Source organism: Miniopterus schreibersii, assembly GCF_964146895.1.
Source record: "Miniopterus schreibersii genome assembly, chromosome: 14".
NCBI classification, from domain to species: Eukaryota; Metazoa; Chordata; class Mammalia; order Chiroptera; family Miniopteridae; genus Miniopterus; species Miniopterus schreibersii.
In genome coordinates this window covers 37103071-37121529 of record NC_138114.1, presented here as the reverse complement: position 1 = coordinate 37121529, position 18459 = coordinate 37103071, and the positions used below count along the sequence as shown (strand labels likewise).

At 33.7% G+C, this 18459-nt stretch overlaps 1 protein-coding gene across 14 annotated transcripts in view; it reads right to left on the bottom strand.

The window, feature by feature from the left end:
• The window catches only part of LCOR (ligand dependent nuclear receptor corepressor), a 100112-nt gene that overhangs the window by 25870 nt on the left and 55783 nt on the right, over positions 1-18459 (bottom strand). For 11 of the 14 annotated variants that reach the window (XM_081157537.1, XM_081157543.1, XM_081157541.1 and 8 more), the window contains 2 exons: positions 7762-7894; positions 2539-2826 (listed from right to left, as the gene is read on the bottom strand). In XM_081157537.1, the coding sequence (XP_081013663.1) occupies positions 2539-2776 (238 nt within the window). In that variant the 5' untranslated portion in view covers positions 2777-2826; positions 7762-7894. Of the gene's footprint in view, positions 1-2538; positions 2827-7544; positions 7608-7761; positions 7895-18459 lie in introns of those variants that run through there. The other 3 variants (XM_081157536.1, XM_081157540.1, XM_081157542.1) reach the window with 3 other exon arrangements.

The following is an 18459-nucleotide window of genomic DNA, read 5'->3' as shown; positions in this document are numbered from 1 at the left end:
TAAAACACAGTGAGATACGAGAATTAGCAGTTTACACAGTATGAGATTCAGCAATAGAACTATTAGACTTCATTTTCTAAATTTACCACCTTATCAAAGCACTTAAGAGTACATAAAAATTGGATTTAGGAAACTTTAAGTAATACAAAAGTCATTTTAAAATACAAGTTTATATGGCAAAATTATACATATACACTATATGAGAAAGTCTGTAAGATCAATCAGTTGTTAACTGTTTATAATGTGCATGTACCTTAATTACGCTTTGAATACATATGTAAAAAACTGTACATTTGTTGTCAATCTTTTGGAAAATATTTGCAGAGATTCAAAATTCAGTTGCTGATATTTATAAAGGCAAAGAGCTTTCTTTTTTGTTGTTGTTAATAAGCTATTATAAATTGATGGGCAAAGTTTAAGGAAAGAAAGAAGAATAAGAGTCTTAATAATGACTGGACCCTAGAGTTTTAATGTCTTAGAAGCTAGACCAAATCCCAAATTCATGTTTCTAGAGCATAAAATTAGACAACGTTCTTTTCCCACAAAGATTTTTATTCTCCTCATAGACATGTCTAGGAAAGAAAACTCACAGTACGAACAACTTTTAAAGCTGCCATTCTGTCCAAAATTAACAGAGCAGATAATACTCAATGCGCCTCTGATTTTCCAGTTGGCCAGCAGAGAGGCTTTGCTATCTAGTTATGTTAAAAACCACCCCAATATTAAACCCACTTAGAACTTGTGTCTGAAGACACTGTATTTCCCTATTTCAGGGTATTAAGAAATAAATTTGCAATTGAGTTTATAAACCAAAAAAGCCAACACTCATACAGAGTAAATGTTGTCCTTTCTGTCACTAATATGTCTAAATATATAATTGTGATTTTATAGAACCAGTATTCTATTACACATCTAACTCAATTAAATATCTAAGAAGCAAATACACTAATTAAAGTATTTCCAACCAAAGACAACATTATTTAAAGACCTCTAAGTCTGTGTAATCAAATGGGCACCATATTTTAAGTCTACCACTAAAAGTATAATGTAAGTTGAAAACACTAAAATTCACTTAGGAAATATAATTTTAAAATGAAGTCTGTATACTATAATCCTATCATCTAGTTCAAACTTTTCTTCATAAGTGCATGCTGTCAAAACAACACACCTATTAAGCATAACACTAGCTATAAGAAGTTAAGTTAGACTAAGTGGTACCTTTGTATGTTAATCTCCATTATTAATACTTTAAATACAACCTCTATGCTGTCATTCTCCCACTGTAAACCTGAAGCTTCTAGTGCAATATTTTGAGCAAACCAATTTTAATGAAAGCTACCAATTTTGGTAAAGAAAAAAATCCTCAATAAAATAGAAAAAAACAGCTTTGCAAATATGGTAATCAAAGGTACACTGATCAATGTGAACACAGAACAACTATGAGGTCTTGTGCTGGGAAATCTCTTAGAACATAGACATTCTGATTGCTATTCACTACACAAAAACAGAAGAAAACGCAAAGATAAATTATTTTAAAAATTCTTTAAAAAGCAACTAAAGCCAATCTATTAAGTGCAAATCCTTCATAAATTATTTACAATAAGCAAAAGAAAGTCTTTTAAAACAGGTTTTTATAAGAATTAAACTTATTTACTCTGCAAAACAAATGTGTATTTCTCACCAATAAATCTACACATCTGATAACCTTTCTGCACACTCTTATGAGATTTCTATGACAAAAATCTCATCAGTACAGACATTACCAATTTGAAATTTTTAGTTGTTTAAGCAATGGGAGAGTTGAAATGCTCACTTCATCTTTGTGAAATTAAAGGTAAAATGAGATCACAAAGCAACAGAAATACTTAATCTATTTAAGAAAGTAAACTTTTCAAAAACTAAAGAAATATTTGCTAAGCAAAACTGATAACCTACAACTTAATTAGGATATACTTGTGGGTTAGTTCACAATACAGTGCATGTATGAATGAATGCTTTTGTGTATTTATAAAATAATTAATATACCTAACAACCTGAAATGTGTCTACTGTTTTCTCATTATTTCTAACCCTAAGAGCTTCTTTTTTAAAACTGAGAATACAGTTTTGCCTTATGATCTCATCTGCAGAGTATAACAACTTCTACCTAACAAGTTTAGTGCTCAGATAGGTACTAATCCTAGAACATTGATGGGTAAGGGAAAAAACTTAATTTTTCATAGGGGTTTTAAAAACAATGGATATGACAATGTTTTGGAAAGTATAAAATGCTTATATAAATATAAGTAACTTAAAGATCAGTAACAATTGTAACCACCTAACTTTCCTGGGTGGTACATAGGTCATGACCGTGGATTCCTGATGGGTAAGGAAGCCACTTTGTCTGAACTTCTCTATCACTGCATAGTCAGCAATTATTTAAGAATCACATTAGTTTTTATTCTATTATTGCTACTGGTGCCCTACTTGCCAATAATATTTTTCTCCCCAAATTAAAATATTCTGATTGGAAAGAGGAGACCTTGACATCAAACCATACCTTGTTCGCTAGGTTCTGACTGAGACTTTCTGACAGTAAGGTCCAGAGGTGAGTCTTGGTCAGCCATGAGAAGTTTGCTGAGCACAGGGTTCTGAGTAGTTGCAGCCGTGGGAGAGGTGGTGACTGGAGATGCTTTCGGCAGGCTTTGGTTCTTTGTGCTATTGGGCTGGCTGGGGTCCTGAGTAGAGCTATTTTTTGAGGTATATTCAGCAGCAAATTGTTGGATCATTCGCTGCATGATCTCACGGGCCACTAGGGGAATATTGGGGTCGGAGACCCAGGGACTGTCTGTAAACAAAGATTTATTTACTTTTAAAGTGGGACAATGTACTAAAAAAAAAAAAAAAGACAGCTTTCAAGCAAACAAAATTTCATTTTATTTTTTTCTTAAAATGAAATACCCTAATAGAATTTCCTCATAGTTATATTTTTAATCTCTAAACTTATGAGCTGCAGATTTTAAAAAATAAAATTTTCATAAAATTAGTGCTAAACATCCCCCTAGAATTATAAAATCAAATAAAGGGACAACAAATAGTATACCTTTTGGGCAAGAATCACTTACCTGATACAGAAATCCCCAAACACTTCTTTTATAAAATAATTACTCCCCTATTTACCACCTATAGATCATATCTGTTGTTCTCAGTTTGCTGAAGAATAGATTACTCAATGAGCATTTACTTTCTGTTAAAGACTGAAGGCATACCAAGATTATAAAATGAGATACTTAATATTAAGACCCATGACAAGTGACAGCAATAATTCTCACACTTTAATATTCATCACAATCACTTTGAGGGCTTGTAGAAACAGATTGCTGGGTCCTAATTCAGCAGTTCTAGGGTGAGGTTAAGGCATTTCTAACAGGTTTCTCGATACTGCTGGTGGAGGGACCACAACTTTAGAACCTTTGGGCTAGAAGTTTAAATGCTAAACCTCAAAACCCTAAGACCATATATTTTCCATGAGTTCTTTAAATATACTCAGCCAACCACTATAACATAACAGCTTGGGAAGCAAAAAAATAAACATCTAAGTTATCAATTTGTAATCAATGTTAATAAAAAAAAACCTCTCAGAATTTTCAGCACTGGAATAAGATCTTGAAAGTCAAATGGGGTAAAACAAAAAGGAAAATGTTTTGTATAAATATATTATCATTACATCTCTATCGTTATCACATCATCAGGGAGTCTGAGCTTCCACAAAGATTGTTTACCATGTATAGTCAGCACCTAATATGCATGCCTGCTGTAAAGTACATATGCATTCATATTAGTTAAGTAATAAATGGATCAATCAAATCAATTACCATTCAATAGTTGTTTTTTTAACAAATGAAGGGAATGTGATCTAAAAAGTAAACGGCTTCTTCAAATCTTATAGATGGTTAGTGGTAGGCCCTTGATTAAAACTCTCCCCCGTGATCTTTACTTCCCCATCATACTTCTGAGGCTTTAGAAGATGGTTCTCTAGTTTCCTTGATCTTTTCAAGATTAACTATAAAAGGTAAATTACTTTCCCCATAATATTTTAGAGCTGTAAGGAACTTAGATTGATTTACAAATTTAGAAAAAACGGACACATTACTGAAATCTAGTAACGTCACAACACACACACGCCCCTCAAGAACTCACAGAATTCCTAAAAACAAACAATTTTTTTCCTGAAGGACAATATTCAATACAAAGAAGATGATTATAAAGTCAGAATATTTATTTAATTCTCTGGAGTTTAACAAGGTTTGTTCTACCCATAACATTTCTGTTCTGAGAAGTATTTTCCACCCTAAGTTTCCTTTCTATAAATAGAGATTTTGAGTGTGCTAGAGGGTATAGGAATAAAGGTACTCAATTAGGTAAAAGTTAACACAATCACTAACAATGTTTCTTTAAATGTTTTAATAAACATTTTAGCCATACATTGCTTTTAAAATTTATCGAATGGGTTTTCTTATTAATACTCATTTAACTTCCCACTTAAGATCCTTTTTTTTTTTACATAGCATGTTACGATCCTCCAAATAAAGACTATATGTAATTCCAGGTTTTAATGTATCAGTGTATCTCTTTCCCCCTGAAAAGTTGGAGAATATGTAACACACAAAAAAGTTTCCAAATAGGAAGCAAAATGAAGTAATTTATGAGAAGTCTCTGTGTTTAACTAATTAATAAATATAATTAGAGATTCTTGAGAGTTAAAGGTTTTAGGATAAACACCACAGATTTGAACTTTAAATGGTTGCAGCGTATTTTGCCTTTTTGTTGAATAACAGTCATAAACCACAATTCATGTTACGATTTGATGACGTCTTTGCCATTTGAATTTCTATGTCTTTTGAAAGTTTCCAGAAGACTTTTCACTTACTTAAAACACAACTTCTATAAACCTAGCCATGCCTCAGGGAACATGCACAATTGAGTCAAATAAAAAACAGCAAATCTGATCAAAATTAAAACTGCAGAAACACATGTAAATGCTGCCTCACAGCCACCTGTATGTTTCAAAAGTGGAAATCTAACTTTTAGAAAAGTGTAATATTTCCTTAACACAAGTGACAAAAAAGCTGAAAAGAAATATGATCATGACAATTATAAAGGATATACTGTCCTTAAATTGGAATTTATTATAAAGTCCATGCTTCAAAAGCATACTTTTATTGCATTAATGTTTCTATCTAGTGATATAACCTTTTCATAATTATTTATAACATATAATCTGCAATACTTGGAAACAAAGGACTAAATCCAAATATCTGAATTATTTAGTAAAAACAAAATACTCTCTTCAGACTAAATTGCCTGTCATATCTCTGGATAATAAACATTTTAGATATTAATTTGAAGACTATTAATGCTCATCTTTGAGACATTTCCAAGAGGATTAATAAAATATCTCAAAATAACAGTATTAATGCATAAAGCAAGGCGGGAGGAACTTCCAATTGCAAAGCAATAGTTCTTTTTCTGAGCATCATATGCCAGTATACAAATACACAAATTTAACTTTACATACAAATTCAAGGAATTCTCATCTCTTGAAGTTTATTCTAAGACTGATCCTAAGGTAACAATTCCTCCCCTAAAGGTTATGTTCCCAAAAGTTTAATTTCTAAATAAAATTACATGAACTTCAACGTTAAGTCATCCCTATATGACAATGAAATGGGACTAGAAGAAAAGTAAGTTAACTCCAAGTAAAGAGTGGATGAAAAGTGGTTCCTCCATGTACATTAGGGAGAGAAGTTCCTCTTTTCAGATAATGACGTTTGCTGTGGCATTAGACGCATGATTCAGTACATAGCAGAGAACTGTCAAGATATTTTATTTAGTTAATAAACTGACAAAATAGTCTTCTTTTCTTCCTCCTTCCTCTTTCCCTCCCTCCCTCCCTCCCTCCCTCCCTCCCTCCCTCCCTCCCTCCCTCCCTCCCTCCCTCCCTCCCTCCCTCCCTCCCTTCCTTCCCTTTATTGTTAATCCTCACTACAGGATATTTTTTTCCATTAATTTTTAGAGACAGTGGAAGGGAGGGAGGAAGGGGGGAGAAGAGATAGAGAGAGAAGGAGACAGAGAGAGAGGGAGGGAGAGAAACACTGATGTGTCTCACATTGATTGGTTGCCTCCCACATGTGCCCCGACTAGGGCCGGGGATTGAACCTGCAACCCAGGTACATGCCCGTGACCAAGAATCAAATCCACTACTCTTTGGGGCACAGGCCATCGCTCACACCACTGAGTCACAGTGGCCAGGGCATCATTTATACTTTAAATGTGAATTACTTTAATATAACAATCAAACGTTCATAAAATGAACTAAGAATATTACTATGTTGAACATACTTTTGGAATTCAGGGTTCTTTATTGAGACAATGAGATGAGTGCAAGAGCCTCAGTTGGGAGCGTTAGGTCAGAAAGTGCAAGAAGGTATTATTAAAAGAGAAGAGGAAGTATTAAAGATTTAATTTTATCTAGGGAACAGACAGAAATTTAAATGCCACTGAAAATAATCTAGTGCATTCCTTTTTCTTTTTTCATTCCTTAATTTTCTATTACACTTCACCTCATACGCCCTTTTGAAAATATTGATTACTTTATGCAGAAGCCCATCTGGTCTCCAACTGTAACCAACCCATTAGAATCAGCACTTTTCAGACTTTTAGCTAGTGTACAGGCAAACATCAGCTTTCAAGTTTCAGAGGGAAGAAGGGAATTTCCAGAGGAATGAGAGGTATAAACTAGAACACTGAAGAAATATTAAAGAAAATGGAATCACTGAGTCTGCTGAAGATTAAAAATCTATTTAGAAAGAATATCTTGAAGGTAAAGACTCTTGACTGAAACGGATCATGAATGGAAACTTCCTGAAGGTCTTGGCTGGTAGCAGTTATGCTTTCAGGATAGAGAAATGTAAAACAAGCCTACAAAAGGTAAACTGCCTGGCCGGGTGTGGCTCAGTGGTTGAGCATCAACCTGGGATCCAGGCGGTAGGGGTTCGATTCCCAGTCAGGGCACATGCCCGGGTTGCAGGCTCGATCAATGACTCTCTCATCATTGATGTTTCTATTTCTATCTCTTTCTCTCCCTTTCCTTTCCTCTCTCTGAAATCAATAAAGATATATTAAAAAAAAAAATTAAAAAAGGTAAACTGAAAAATACAAGAGGTAAAGCTATTAAATGCCACCTCAAATGTATAGGGGAATGCTTTACTTTATAATAACAAATTTATTTCTCTAATTTTAATAATTTTAAAAATTTAGCAAAATTGTACTATGTCAAGGAGAAAAAACTGCTTGCAAATCTAATTTTAAGATATAACTTTACATTTTCTCTGCAAATGATATTTCAGTGAGAAATTACTAAAGTTTTACAGTTTTATGGTTATCAGTGATAAAAACAGTAACTGTTTATGTAAGAAAATCTGACTAACAATATATAGAACTACTGAAACCTTACAATTTTCAGACTTTCATAACAATTTTAAAAATTATTTAACTAAAACTTACATGGCACCATCACTTCAGAGTAAAAGGACGGAGTGGGGCTGTCTTACCCTATTTCAAATTTAACTTGATCAAAGAAACATAAAGAAACAGAGAATTATAAAGTGTATTATCAATAAAAAAATATTTTTAAAGTAATTCTTTTTAAAAATTACATTGAAATTAAGAAGATTAATACAAGACAAGCAGATGCTAAATGCCATTCTTTACTGGAACCAACCTTTTCTATAAAAGACTGCATTGAGGAACTCTTCTGCTTGTCTCTCGAATCGAATGATTTTTGCTTGCTCTTGTTTAAGCAGAGCTTCCCGCCCAGCTCCCGAAGCTGGTTCATCCAGACCGACTAAGTGTCCCTGCAAAAATATTTGGTGAAATAGTTGCACAAGTATCTTTCCCCATTCAATATCAAAAGCATAGATGTGAAAAACACAAACATTAACGACAGATAAGACAAATCAGCTTAATACAATTAAAATATTTTAAAACTTCAAATCAGGATAAAATTTATCTCCACAAAAGTATAACAGCAAAGTGAATATAAAAATATTTACTTTGTGTGGTTTTTATCCATTTTTTATGGGTTTTGTTTAAAACTTACAAGTAAACTCTAATTAATCTATAATTATTAAAGGAAAAATCTCCTTGAGCATTCAAGTATATTGGTTTTAGTAAACTATAACAATAATTCACAGACAACTCAGTAAAAAAAAAAAGATACCTTAAACCCCAAGCCTCATTTGTGAATCACATTTACCTTCCTAGTACAAGATCTTTTTTCGGCAGATACTAAATAAACATTTGTAAAGGGCCATTAGGAGGAAAAACTCAAAAAGATTATATTTGAATTCACAATTCTGTCCCTAGAATTAACAGGTCAAACTAGCACTAGGAAAAAAACCCTGAAAAATAGAGTGCATCACATTTTAAGGTGAAACATTTCAGTATCTTAAGGGGAAACATTTCAATATCATATATATGCTTGAATATGTTTGCAATATAAAAATGTGGGGCCTGATCAAAAGTTTCAAAATGCTGCACTAAACTCATCCCGGAGACTGTCAGAACCTGCTCTCAGAATGCAGGAGTACTGGACTAGGTTAACAATGCTTTGCATTTCTACTCTTGTAGCTAACAAATAAAGAGGAAACTATGATAACAGAAAAAAAAGAGTATAAAGAAAAGCAAAGTTTTTATCTTCTAAGTGTCCTTAAGTCCCAGTGCATGTAATTTATCAAATTACTGCAATGTATCAACACATGTGTTTAGTTATATAATGGAAAATTTTGAAGTGCTCTAAATAAGAAAATGGGGAAATACCTTGGCATAATGTCAAACAAGACACTGAAGGCATGTTGTAATTCACAAATGGTTTCCTCAAAAGATTTTAAATACATCCAGTGATATTTGCAACCAGCTATGATTTCCCCATCACCCAACTGTCAACAGCACAACCAAAATATATATTTTGCAAAGACATTTAGCATCAATTATATATTGTAAACAAATAGTTTAATATGTAGAACCCTGTTGCATACTCAAACTTAAACAGTGTTCCCTTAATATTTCCATAAAAGACAAGCTAAGTTTGCCACATTGTTTAAACTTTTTAAACAAAATATCTTGTGTTATACATCATTACAAAAACCTTTATTATAGTTGCATTTCCCAGCATTCTCTCTCTTGGATCAAAAAAATTATTAAGAAAGTGACTTAAAAATGAATCACAAATAATTTGGTTTTGATATATATTTAACATCTAAAAGGTACAGCCATACCTTGAATATACTGCAGCCTTGGTTCCACACCACCACAATAAAGTAACTCATAATCTTTCTGTTGGTGGGTGGCTTTGCCTTCCATTTGTGAAAAACGCAACATCCATAAACCACAATAAAGCAAAGTACAATAAAACAAGGTATGTCTGTATTAATTAAATAGTCCAATAAAATCAACTGTTGATGCCACTTCATTGTGTAGCGATTTTTAAAATACAGCCATTACATGACATAAACTGTCCTTAGACTTAACTCCCTAGTTCTACATTCAGTCAATTCAGTCAGACTTTGAACAAAATATCTATACTTAAACTATGTTTTATGTAGCACTCAAGCTACTTTCTAATCTAAATCAACACAGAACTACTAACTGAATTCATTTAGTAAGGCAGGTGGTACATGTTCTTCCTGAATCTCTGAATCAAACAATTAACAATTTTATCAACCTGGATTCTGAAATAAACAGATTACTTTTAGTTGGTGCCTAGCAATTATGGTCACATCTATTTGTTTTGTTTTTAAACAGTTTTATTGAGATATAATACATGACATAAAATTCACCCATTTTTAAAGTATAAAATTCAATATATGTTTTTTAGTATATTCAACAGTGTGGGAACCACTGCCACAATCTAATTTTAGAACATTTTTGTATTCCCCACTCCCAAATACCGTGAACCCATGCACAGTCACTTCACATTCTCCCACTTGCCCCAGCCCTATGCAACCACTATACAACTTTTTGTCTCTATTATACTTACCTATTCTGGACATTTCATATAAATGAAATCACATACTATTTGGGGTTTTTTGGTAACTGATTTCTTTCTCCTAGAGTATGTTTTAAAGGTCATCCAAGTGGTAGCATGTAGTACTTCCTCCCTTTTTATTCCCAAGCAATATACTGTTGTATGAATAGACAACATTTTATCCATTTACCAGCTGATAAACATTGGGGTTATTTCTACTTTTTGGCTACTATGATATGAATAAAACTACTTTTAATATTTGTGTGTAAGTTTTTGTGTAGATGTAAATTTTCATTTCTCTTGGATATATACTTCTAGATCATATGTTAACTATGTTTACCATTTTGAAGAAGTGCCAAAACCATTATCCAAGGCAGCTGCTCCATTTTATATCCCCTACAGCAATAATAAGAGTTCCATTGATCCACACACTTGTTACCTTTTTTATTACACCATCCTAGCACATGAGAAGTTGTATCTCATGGTTTAGATTTGCATTCCCCTAATGACTAAGGGAAATGAGCATCTTTTCATGTGCTTATTGGCCATTAAAATATACCTTCTTTGGAGAAATGCCTATTCATATGCTTTGCCCAGTTTTTAACTGGGCTATTTACCTTTTTATTGTTGAATTTTAAGAATTCTTGACTGATTCTGGATACAACTCTATTATCAGATATATGATCTGAAAATATTTTCTCCCACCTGTGAGCTTTCTATTGTTTCACGTATGCTACTGTTGGCAATACAAAAGTTTTTAATTTTAATGAGTTACAATTTATCTATATTCTCTTATCATTTGTGCTTTTGGTATTATATCTGAAAAATAGGTGGCTAAATCAAGGCCATGAAGATTTACTTCTATTTTCTTCTAAAAGTTTTCTAGTTTTAGGACTGTCTTTTAGGTCTATGATCCATTCAGTACATTTTTGTGTAGGGTATAAGAAAGTGTCCAACTTTCTTTGTGAAAAGTCGCTGGCTGTAATTTTACTTCTGGACATCCAATTCTATTTCATTGATCTTTCTATCTATCTAAGCCTTATGCCAGTAACACTGTTGATCACTGTTGTTTTATAGTAAGTTCTGAAATTGCAAAGTGTGAGTCCTCCCAATTTGTTCTTTTATGACTGTTTTTGGCTAGCTGGTGCCCGTTGAGTTTTCATATGAAAGAGGCCAGCTGGGGGGTGGGTGCATTGATGGGAATGCATAGACTCTGCAGATCATTTTGGGGTGTAATGCCATTGTTGTAATAAGTCTTCCAATCCATAAATACGAGATGTTTTCCCATTTATTGTACTTAGATCTTCTTTCTTTCAACAGTGTTTTATAATTTACAGTGTATGTTAACAGCTGTTAAATTTATTCTTAAGTATTTAATTTTTTTGATGCTACTGTAAACTGAACTGTTTTAATTTCATGTTCAGATTGTTTACTGCTAGTTTACAGAAAACTAATTTTTAAAGAATGCTTTATTCAGCAATCTTGCTCTTGCTGGATAAAGTGTTCTAGAGATGTTTCTTACGTCTAGTTGATTCACAATGTTGTTCAAATCTTCCTTTTTAAAAAAATAAATATATCTTTATTGATTTCAGAGAGAGGAAAGGAGAGACAGATAGAAACATCACTGATGAGAGAGTCATTGATTGGCTGCCTCCTGCACGCCCCCGACTGGGATCGATCCTGCAACCCCGTATGTGCCCTGGCCGGGAATCAAACTGTGACCTCCTGGATCCTAGATCAATGCTCAACCTCTGAGTCACGCCTGGCGGGGCTCAAGTCTTCCATCTCTGTTGATCTTCTGCTTAGATGCTCTATCCATTATTGAAAGTGGGGTGTTGATGTGCCCAACTATTATTGTTGAATTATCTATTTCCCCCTTCAATTCTGTCACATTTTGCTTCATGCATTTTGGGGCTCTGTTGTTGAGGATTTAATTATGTCTTCCTGATAAACTGATCCTTTTACCATTAGAAAATGTCCCTTTTTATCTCTAGTTCATTCAAGTCTACTTGTCCAGCAGTGTGCAGCCTTTGAGGATGCAGTCTCTGTCCACCAGAAATGACAGGGTTTAGTTAGACTCTGGCAAATTCTTCCTCCAGTCTTCTCTTAAGCTTCTGGCTGCTCTACCTGCAGTGGTATCACATACCCAGCTATTAGCTTCTACTCAATGTTCTACTGTTTTTGTCACACTCTGGGGCATACACTGAACCACAGTCTGATCCAATAAAAGTAGGGCCTCTTTGCAAGGACAGGGTGTTGCCAGTCTTTTGAGGCTTGCTCCCACCCCAGGAGGGCTCTTCTTCGCTGTCTTTTTTTCTGATTCTGTTAAACGTTTAATGTGTTTACTACATCACTTGTTGTCTAGCATTGTGGGACTACCAGTATCCTCTTAATTGTTCACCACAAAGATTTTCATCAACTTTTTGCCAGCTCTATTCCAAATAAAGTCAGTTCTCCTGGGAAAGCTACAGAGTTTTCTGTTCTCAAGGCCTGCCTCTCCCTTCAGAAGAACCTTTGCACCACTGCACAAACTGGGGGCTGGCACAGTGTCTCACTTATCTGAGTGAGATCTGTGCTCTATAAGTGGGGCTGCTGGATGACTTGACCCTCCTAGCATGGAACTTTTGCCTTGTGAATAAGGCATGACCCACAGCAACTGGGACCCAGTATTCTCAGCCTGCTGCTTCCAGAAAAAACTCTCTGAGTAAAGGCTGAGTGCTGAAAAGAAGCCCGAAAAGAAAGCATTTGCAACAAGAAGCTAGAAGGTATGAGAAATGCCTCCAGTCGGCCCCTCCTGCTTAGAGGAGCTTCCCACAAGCTGAGCTCAGATAGGTGGGTGGGAGTGAATCATGGTTCAAATCCCACAGATGGTGTTCTGAGATTTAGATTTAAAAAAAAAAAAGTGATTTTCCATTTGCTAATATGCTCTTAAGATTGCTATTTCCAGAGTTTAAATGGCTGTTTTACAATAATTTTCACCAGTTAAATGATTATTTAGCTTTTTTATCCAGAATAACCAAAGAGAAAAAAATAACACAAAATCATATACATTTTTCAACTGCAACTGTTCACCATGTTAAAAATTTATAGCGAATAAACAAAGTATAGCTCACTCTCCCTCACTATACATGCATGGACCAAAATTCAATGAACCAAGAAGAAAAAAACAGTTCATATGACAAAGAGCTATAGAGCTAAAACAATCACTAGGAGACAGGAAGTTAAAGAAAACGATTCAATGTCAGTTCTTGTCCTCTACATCTAAATTCCAGAATTAATCATTATATATGGTATGGCAAAAAATAACAATGACATGACATAATAAAAAACAATTGTTGTTTTTTTCACTTATTATCCAAAACTAAACAGGATTAAAATTGGAGATTTGAATTGAAATCTCTGAGAAGTTGTTTTCTTTGGGATTCAGGAATTGGTCCACCTAGACTGGCTGATTCATAGCTAGAGGTGATTTCTGTCATATGAGAATCTACTATGAGATTAAAAACATATACACCTGAAACATACTCCCAGAGCCTTGATTCTGCAGCTCTGGGATAGAGAATAGTCATTATGTTTTTTAAAAAGCTCTTTCCTTAATACAGAACTGAAAAGCACATCATCAGTATCACACTTTAAAAATTATTTTATATTTACAATAAGTCTTAGTACTTGGGAAGGCAAATCCCCACTTATTAAATTTTCCAAAATGTCCTGGCCATTTTAATTCTAGCTTTATTCTTTCAGGTTATACTTCAAATCGCTTAGTCAATTCTGTTCCTACCACCACCAGCTCCCCAAAGAAGACAGTGTGTTTTTTATCTAGAGTTATACTTACAAAGTAATTCAGGAATAAGTAACATCCTTAAAAATATTGTCTTCTCTTGTAGGAACTGCTTTATATTTATCCAAGTGGGCTTTAATGAATATCAATTAAAATTCTGTTGTCATATAATTCCCATATATTTATTTTACATATTTTTCATGGTAAAAAGCATGTTTTCTTTATTTTCTAACAGCTAGCGCTGGCATAAAGAAACTGTGTGTGTGTGTAAAACTTCATTTTGTACACAGTTTTCAAGGGAAAGAGTAGGTCATCTATCTTCACTTGCTGTATTCACTTGCTAAGCCTCACCAGTTTGTGTAATTTTCCAATATCCTTTTAAGGTAATTTCTTTCAAGGGAACTGTGAGGGTAGCAGAAAGAGACAGAAGTAAAGAGAAGTGCAGAAGTCTCCAACACTTTGTGGTCTGATGATCCATCACCCAAAGCAGAGGAGATATAATACTAAATGGTTTTAAAAAGACCTCAAATTCTTTACTAAGCTTTTCGTTATCTCTACCTATAAACTTCATATAATATACTCTTTTATCATCCTTTACAACCATTTTAGGATGAACAATAAAACAAATATCCAAAAGATGTTTTCAAATAAAGAGTTTATACTTTTCTCTACAACTTAAAATATTTACCTCTCTGTAGTACTAGAAATGCTAAAGGAAATTATTCAAGCTGAAGGGAAATGACATTACAAAACACTGCTGAGAGAACTTAAAGGCAACAAATAAAGATGAGATTAAACCATCATCAGGAATTGGAAGACTCAATATTGTTAATGTAGCCATTCTCTCTAAATTGATCTACTGATTCAAGCAATCCTAATTAAAATTCTAAAAGTCTTTTTGAAGAACTGGTAAGTTGATTTAAAAATTTATACAGAAAAGTCAAAGAGCTAGATTAGCAAAACAAGTTTGAAAAACAAAGTTGGAGGACTCATACTACTTGATTTCCAGATATAAAGATAAAATAATCAAGACACTGTGGTACCGAATAAGAATAGACATATACAATGACACAGAACAGAGTCCAGAAATACACCCACATGTATACAGTCAACTAACTTAACAAAGATAATTCAATGGTGGGAAAGGAAGGTCTTTTCAACAAATGGTGCTAGAAACAGCTGGAATATTTTATGGATTATAATAAATCTCAACACTTAACTCACACCGTATAAAAAAATTAACTAGAAATGAATCAGGTATCAAAATATGAATTAACACTACTAAACTAGAAGAAAACATGTGATTTTCTTGTGTTTGACATTGAATTAGGCAAAGATTTCTTAAATAGGACATAGAAAACAGAAATTTTAAGAGAAAATATTGACAAAGAGTTTTGTGCAGATTACATGAAAACTATTACAGCTTAATATGTTTTTAAAAATGGGCAAAAGATTTAAACAAATGTTTCACATAGGATATGTATATAGAAGGATGCTCAACATCTTTACTCATCAGGAAAATGAAAATTAATGAGATAACACTACAGATCCACCAGACTGCCTAATGTTAAAAAGACTAGCATTGAATGTTGTTTTTTTAAAGTTTCTTTTATGTGTTCTTATTGACTTCAGAGAGAGGAAGGGGAGAAGAAGAGAGAGAGGTAGAAACATCAATGAGGAGAGAGTCATTGATCGGCTGCCTCCTGCACGTCCCCTGCTGGGGATCGAGCCTGCAATCTGGGCATGTGTTCTGACTGGGAATCGATCTCCTAGAACACAGCTCAATGATCAACCTCTGAGCCATGCCAGCCGGACCCAGCATCAAAACGCTGACATTGCTGATGGACCACAAAATGGTTCAGTCACTTTGGTGAACATCATGGTAGTATCTTAGGTTAAATATACAATTATAATACTATCTAGTAATTCCAACTCTAGGTATATATCCCAGAGAAATGAAAATATATGCTCAAAGACTTTTATGTAAATAAGTCTAATAGTCGACACCTGGAAAAATTCAAAACTCTATAAAAAAATGAATGAGTAAACAAACAGTGGCATCACCATGCTATAGAGACCTACTCAGCAATAAAAACAAAAGATTATAAAGAAATACAAGAATGAATATCAAAAATTATGCTAGTGACAGAGGTGAAATATAAAGGACTATATATTGTATGATCCTAACATACAAAATTCTAGAAAAGGTAAAACTACAGTGATAGCTTGGGTCTGGGGGTCTGGGAAATGGACTAATCGACTGACTACAAAGGGGCACATGAAAACTTTTTAGGGTGAAGGAACTGTCCCACACCTTGACTGCTGTGGTAGTTATAAATTATACATTTATCAAAATCCATTAATCTGTACTCTTAAATAGATAAATTTTATTGTATATACATAAATATACCTCAATAAAGAAATCATTAAAAAATAGGGCTCAGGGTATTAAAGATACTAGATACTGAATGTATCACTGAATTTTGACTCTTCAATTAACCACATGAAATCAAAGAAATGATCTATTACTTACATTTCACAGCTACAAAGAAATGTGACACTTATTTTTTTGAAAACCTCATGTGGCATCTTTTTCTTCAAGCAAGCATATTTTTAGGCTAAAAAACTCCAGTATCTTTTACTTGCCAAGAACTTCTTTGCATAGTATTATGAACAGATAAACTGTCAGAGACCAGACATTTATGGCATTTCACAATTCTTGCTATAGCCTTAGATATAAATCAAGATAAGGAGGTTGACTGTTGCTCAATAGTTAATGTCACCTACTGAACTGACACTGTGTGCTTCACGATGTGGTGCACTGACAAGAATACACCTTATTTAATATTCTGCTAAAAGATCATAACTTGAATTTAATCACAAAGAAACATCACAAAACTTAAACTGAGAGGCATTCTATAAAACAAAGGGCCTGTACTCTTCTAAAATGTCAATGTTATTATAAACAAACAAACAAATGGCTAAGAAATCATTTTAGATTGAAGGAGACTAAAAAGTAGTGAAAATAAAATTCAATGAATGACCTTTAATTGGATTTTGAACTAAAGGAAGAGGTAAAAAACTACAAGGTCTTTGGGACAACTGGTAAAATTTGAATGAGATTCGTAGATAATAATATATCAAAGTTAACTTTCCTGATTTTTGGTAACTGTACTGTGTAGTTAAGGAAGTGGATATCCTTATTCTTAAGACATAGGGAAATAGACATGAAAATACTTAAGAATATGATGTGTATAACTTATTGTCATTTGGTTCAGGAAAATGTGTGTGCTACATGTAATATCTATGAGAGAGTATGAATAATAAGGCAAATTTGGCAAACAGTTAACAACTGGTGAATCTAGGTGAAGGGTACATAACGTTTTTGTACTATTCTTATAACTTTTCTATAAATGTGAAATTATCTCAATGTAAAAAGCTAAAAAAAAAGTATGGTGGATAAATGCTGCATCCTACACTTTTCTCCCACAAGTCAGATCTCTGTTGTCTCTCTTCATTGTCTCCTCCACAATCCCAGCTGTCTTGCCATTAAATTATATTTGCTTGTGTTATGGGTTGCTCTGATACAGTTTGAGAAAGATGAAGAGGAGGAAAGAGAATAATAAGTAGGATATGGAAGTTAACTTTCAGGCTTCTCTTATTATCTCAATGACCTGATGAAGATAGCCAAAAAAGAGTAAGACATTTCTGTCAAGGGTAGGACAGTAAATATTTTAGGCTTTATAGACCACATACAGTCTCTGTTGCATCTCTCCTTTTCTTTAAAAAAAAAAAAAAAAAAGTTTTTATCTTGCAGGTATTATGAAAACATGCTGTGAGCTAGACTTGGGGACAGACCGTGGTTTGCTGACCCCTGAGAAAGATAATTATTAAATTTCTCCAAGATCTATAACAAAAGTAATTCTAGTGGTTCCTGAAATAGCAAGGACATTATTGAATAAAGTAACAAAATTGTGTTGGCATGGAAGTTAGTCCTCAGGCAATAAACAGTTAAAAAAAGTTAAACTTTAAAAAGTTTCTTTTGTAACTCTAATATTTGTCAACTTATGAGTTGGGTGTTGTGGAGGAAAGGGATGGGGGAGGATGCTTACATAGTTGATTTATTTTCTTTTTGAGAGATAACACCTTAGGAAAGGAAATGGAGGAAGTAATGACAAGTTTCACTTAGGAAAGGTAAAATGGCCTAGATTTCAGAAGAATGACACAAAACTTAAGGGGTGATATTTTAGAGCCATTCCTGTCAAAATTCAAGACCATGCCCACTCTGTGCCTGGATTTAAATGGTATTTAAAAATTCATACTATATGGCATAGAAAATCTGGGAATCAGAAGCATGTGTGTACATACAGGATTTATAATAATTCTGTTAGAAAGGTCTACCTGAGTAGATCATAGGCCTACAGCTACAGCCAAGTCTGCTACCCATGGTTTACTGACATTTCAAGCAATGAACTAACAAGAACAGACAAGGTCCAACTCATTGATTTAAATGCCACTCTCCTACATCTTTTTATTTTAAATGCCAGCAAATCTTAGGAAAAATGGCTCCACCATTTAATGGCTCACACTCTTTAAGGTCGCTTATGTAAAAA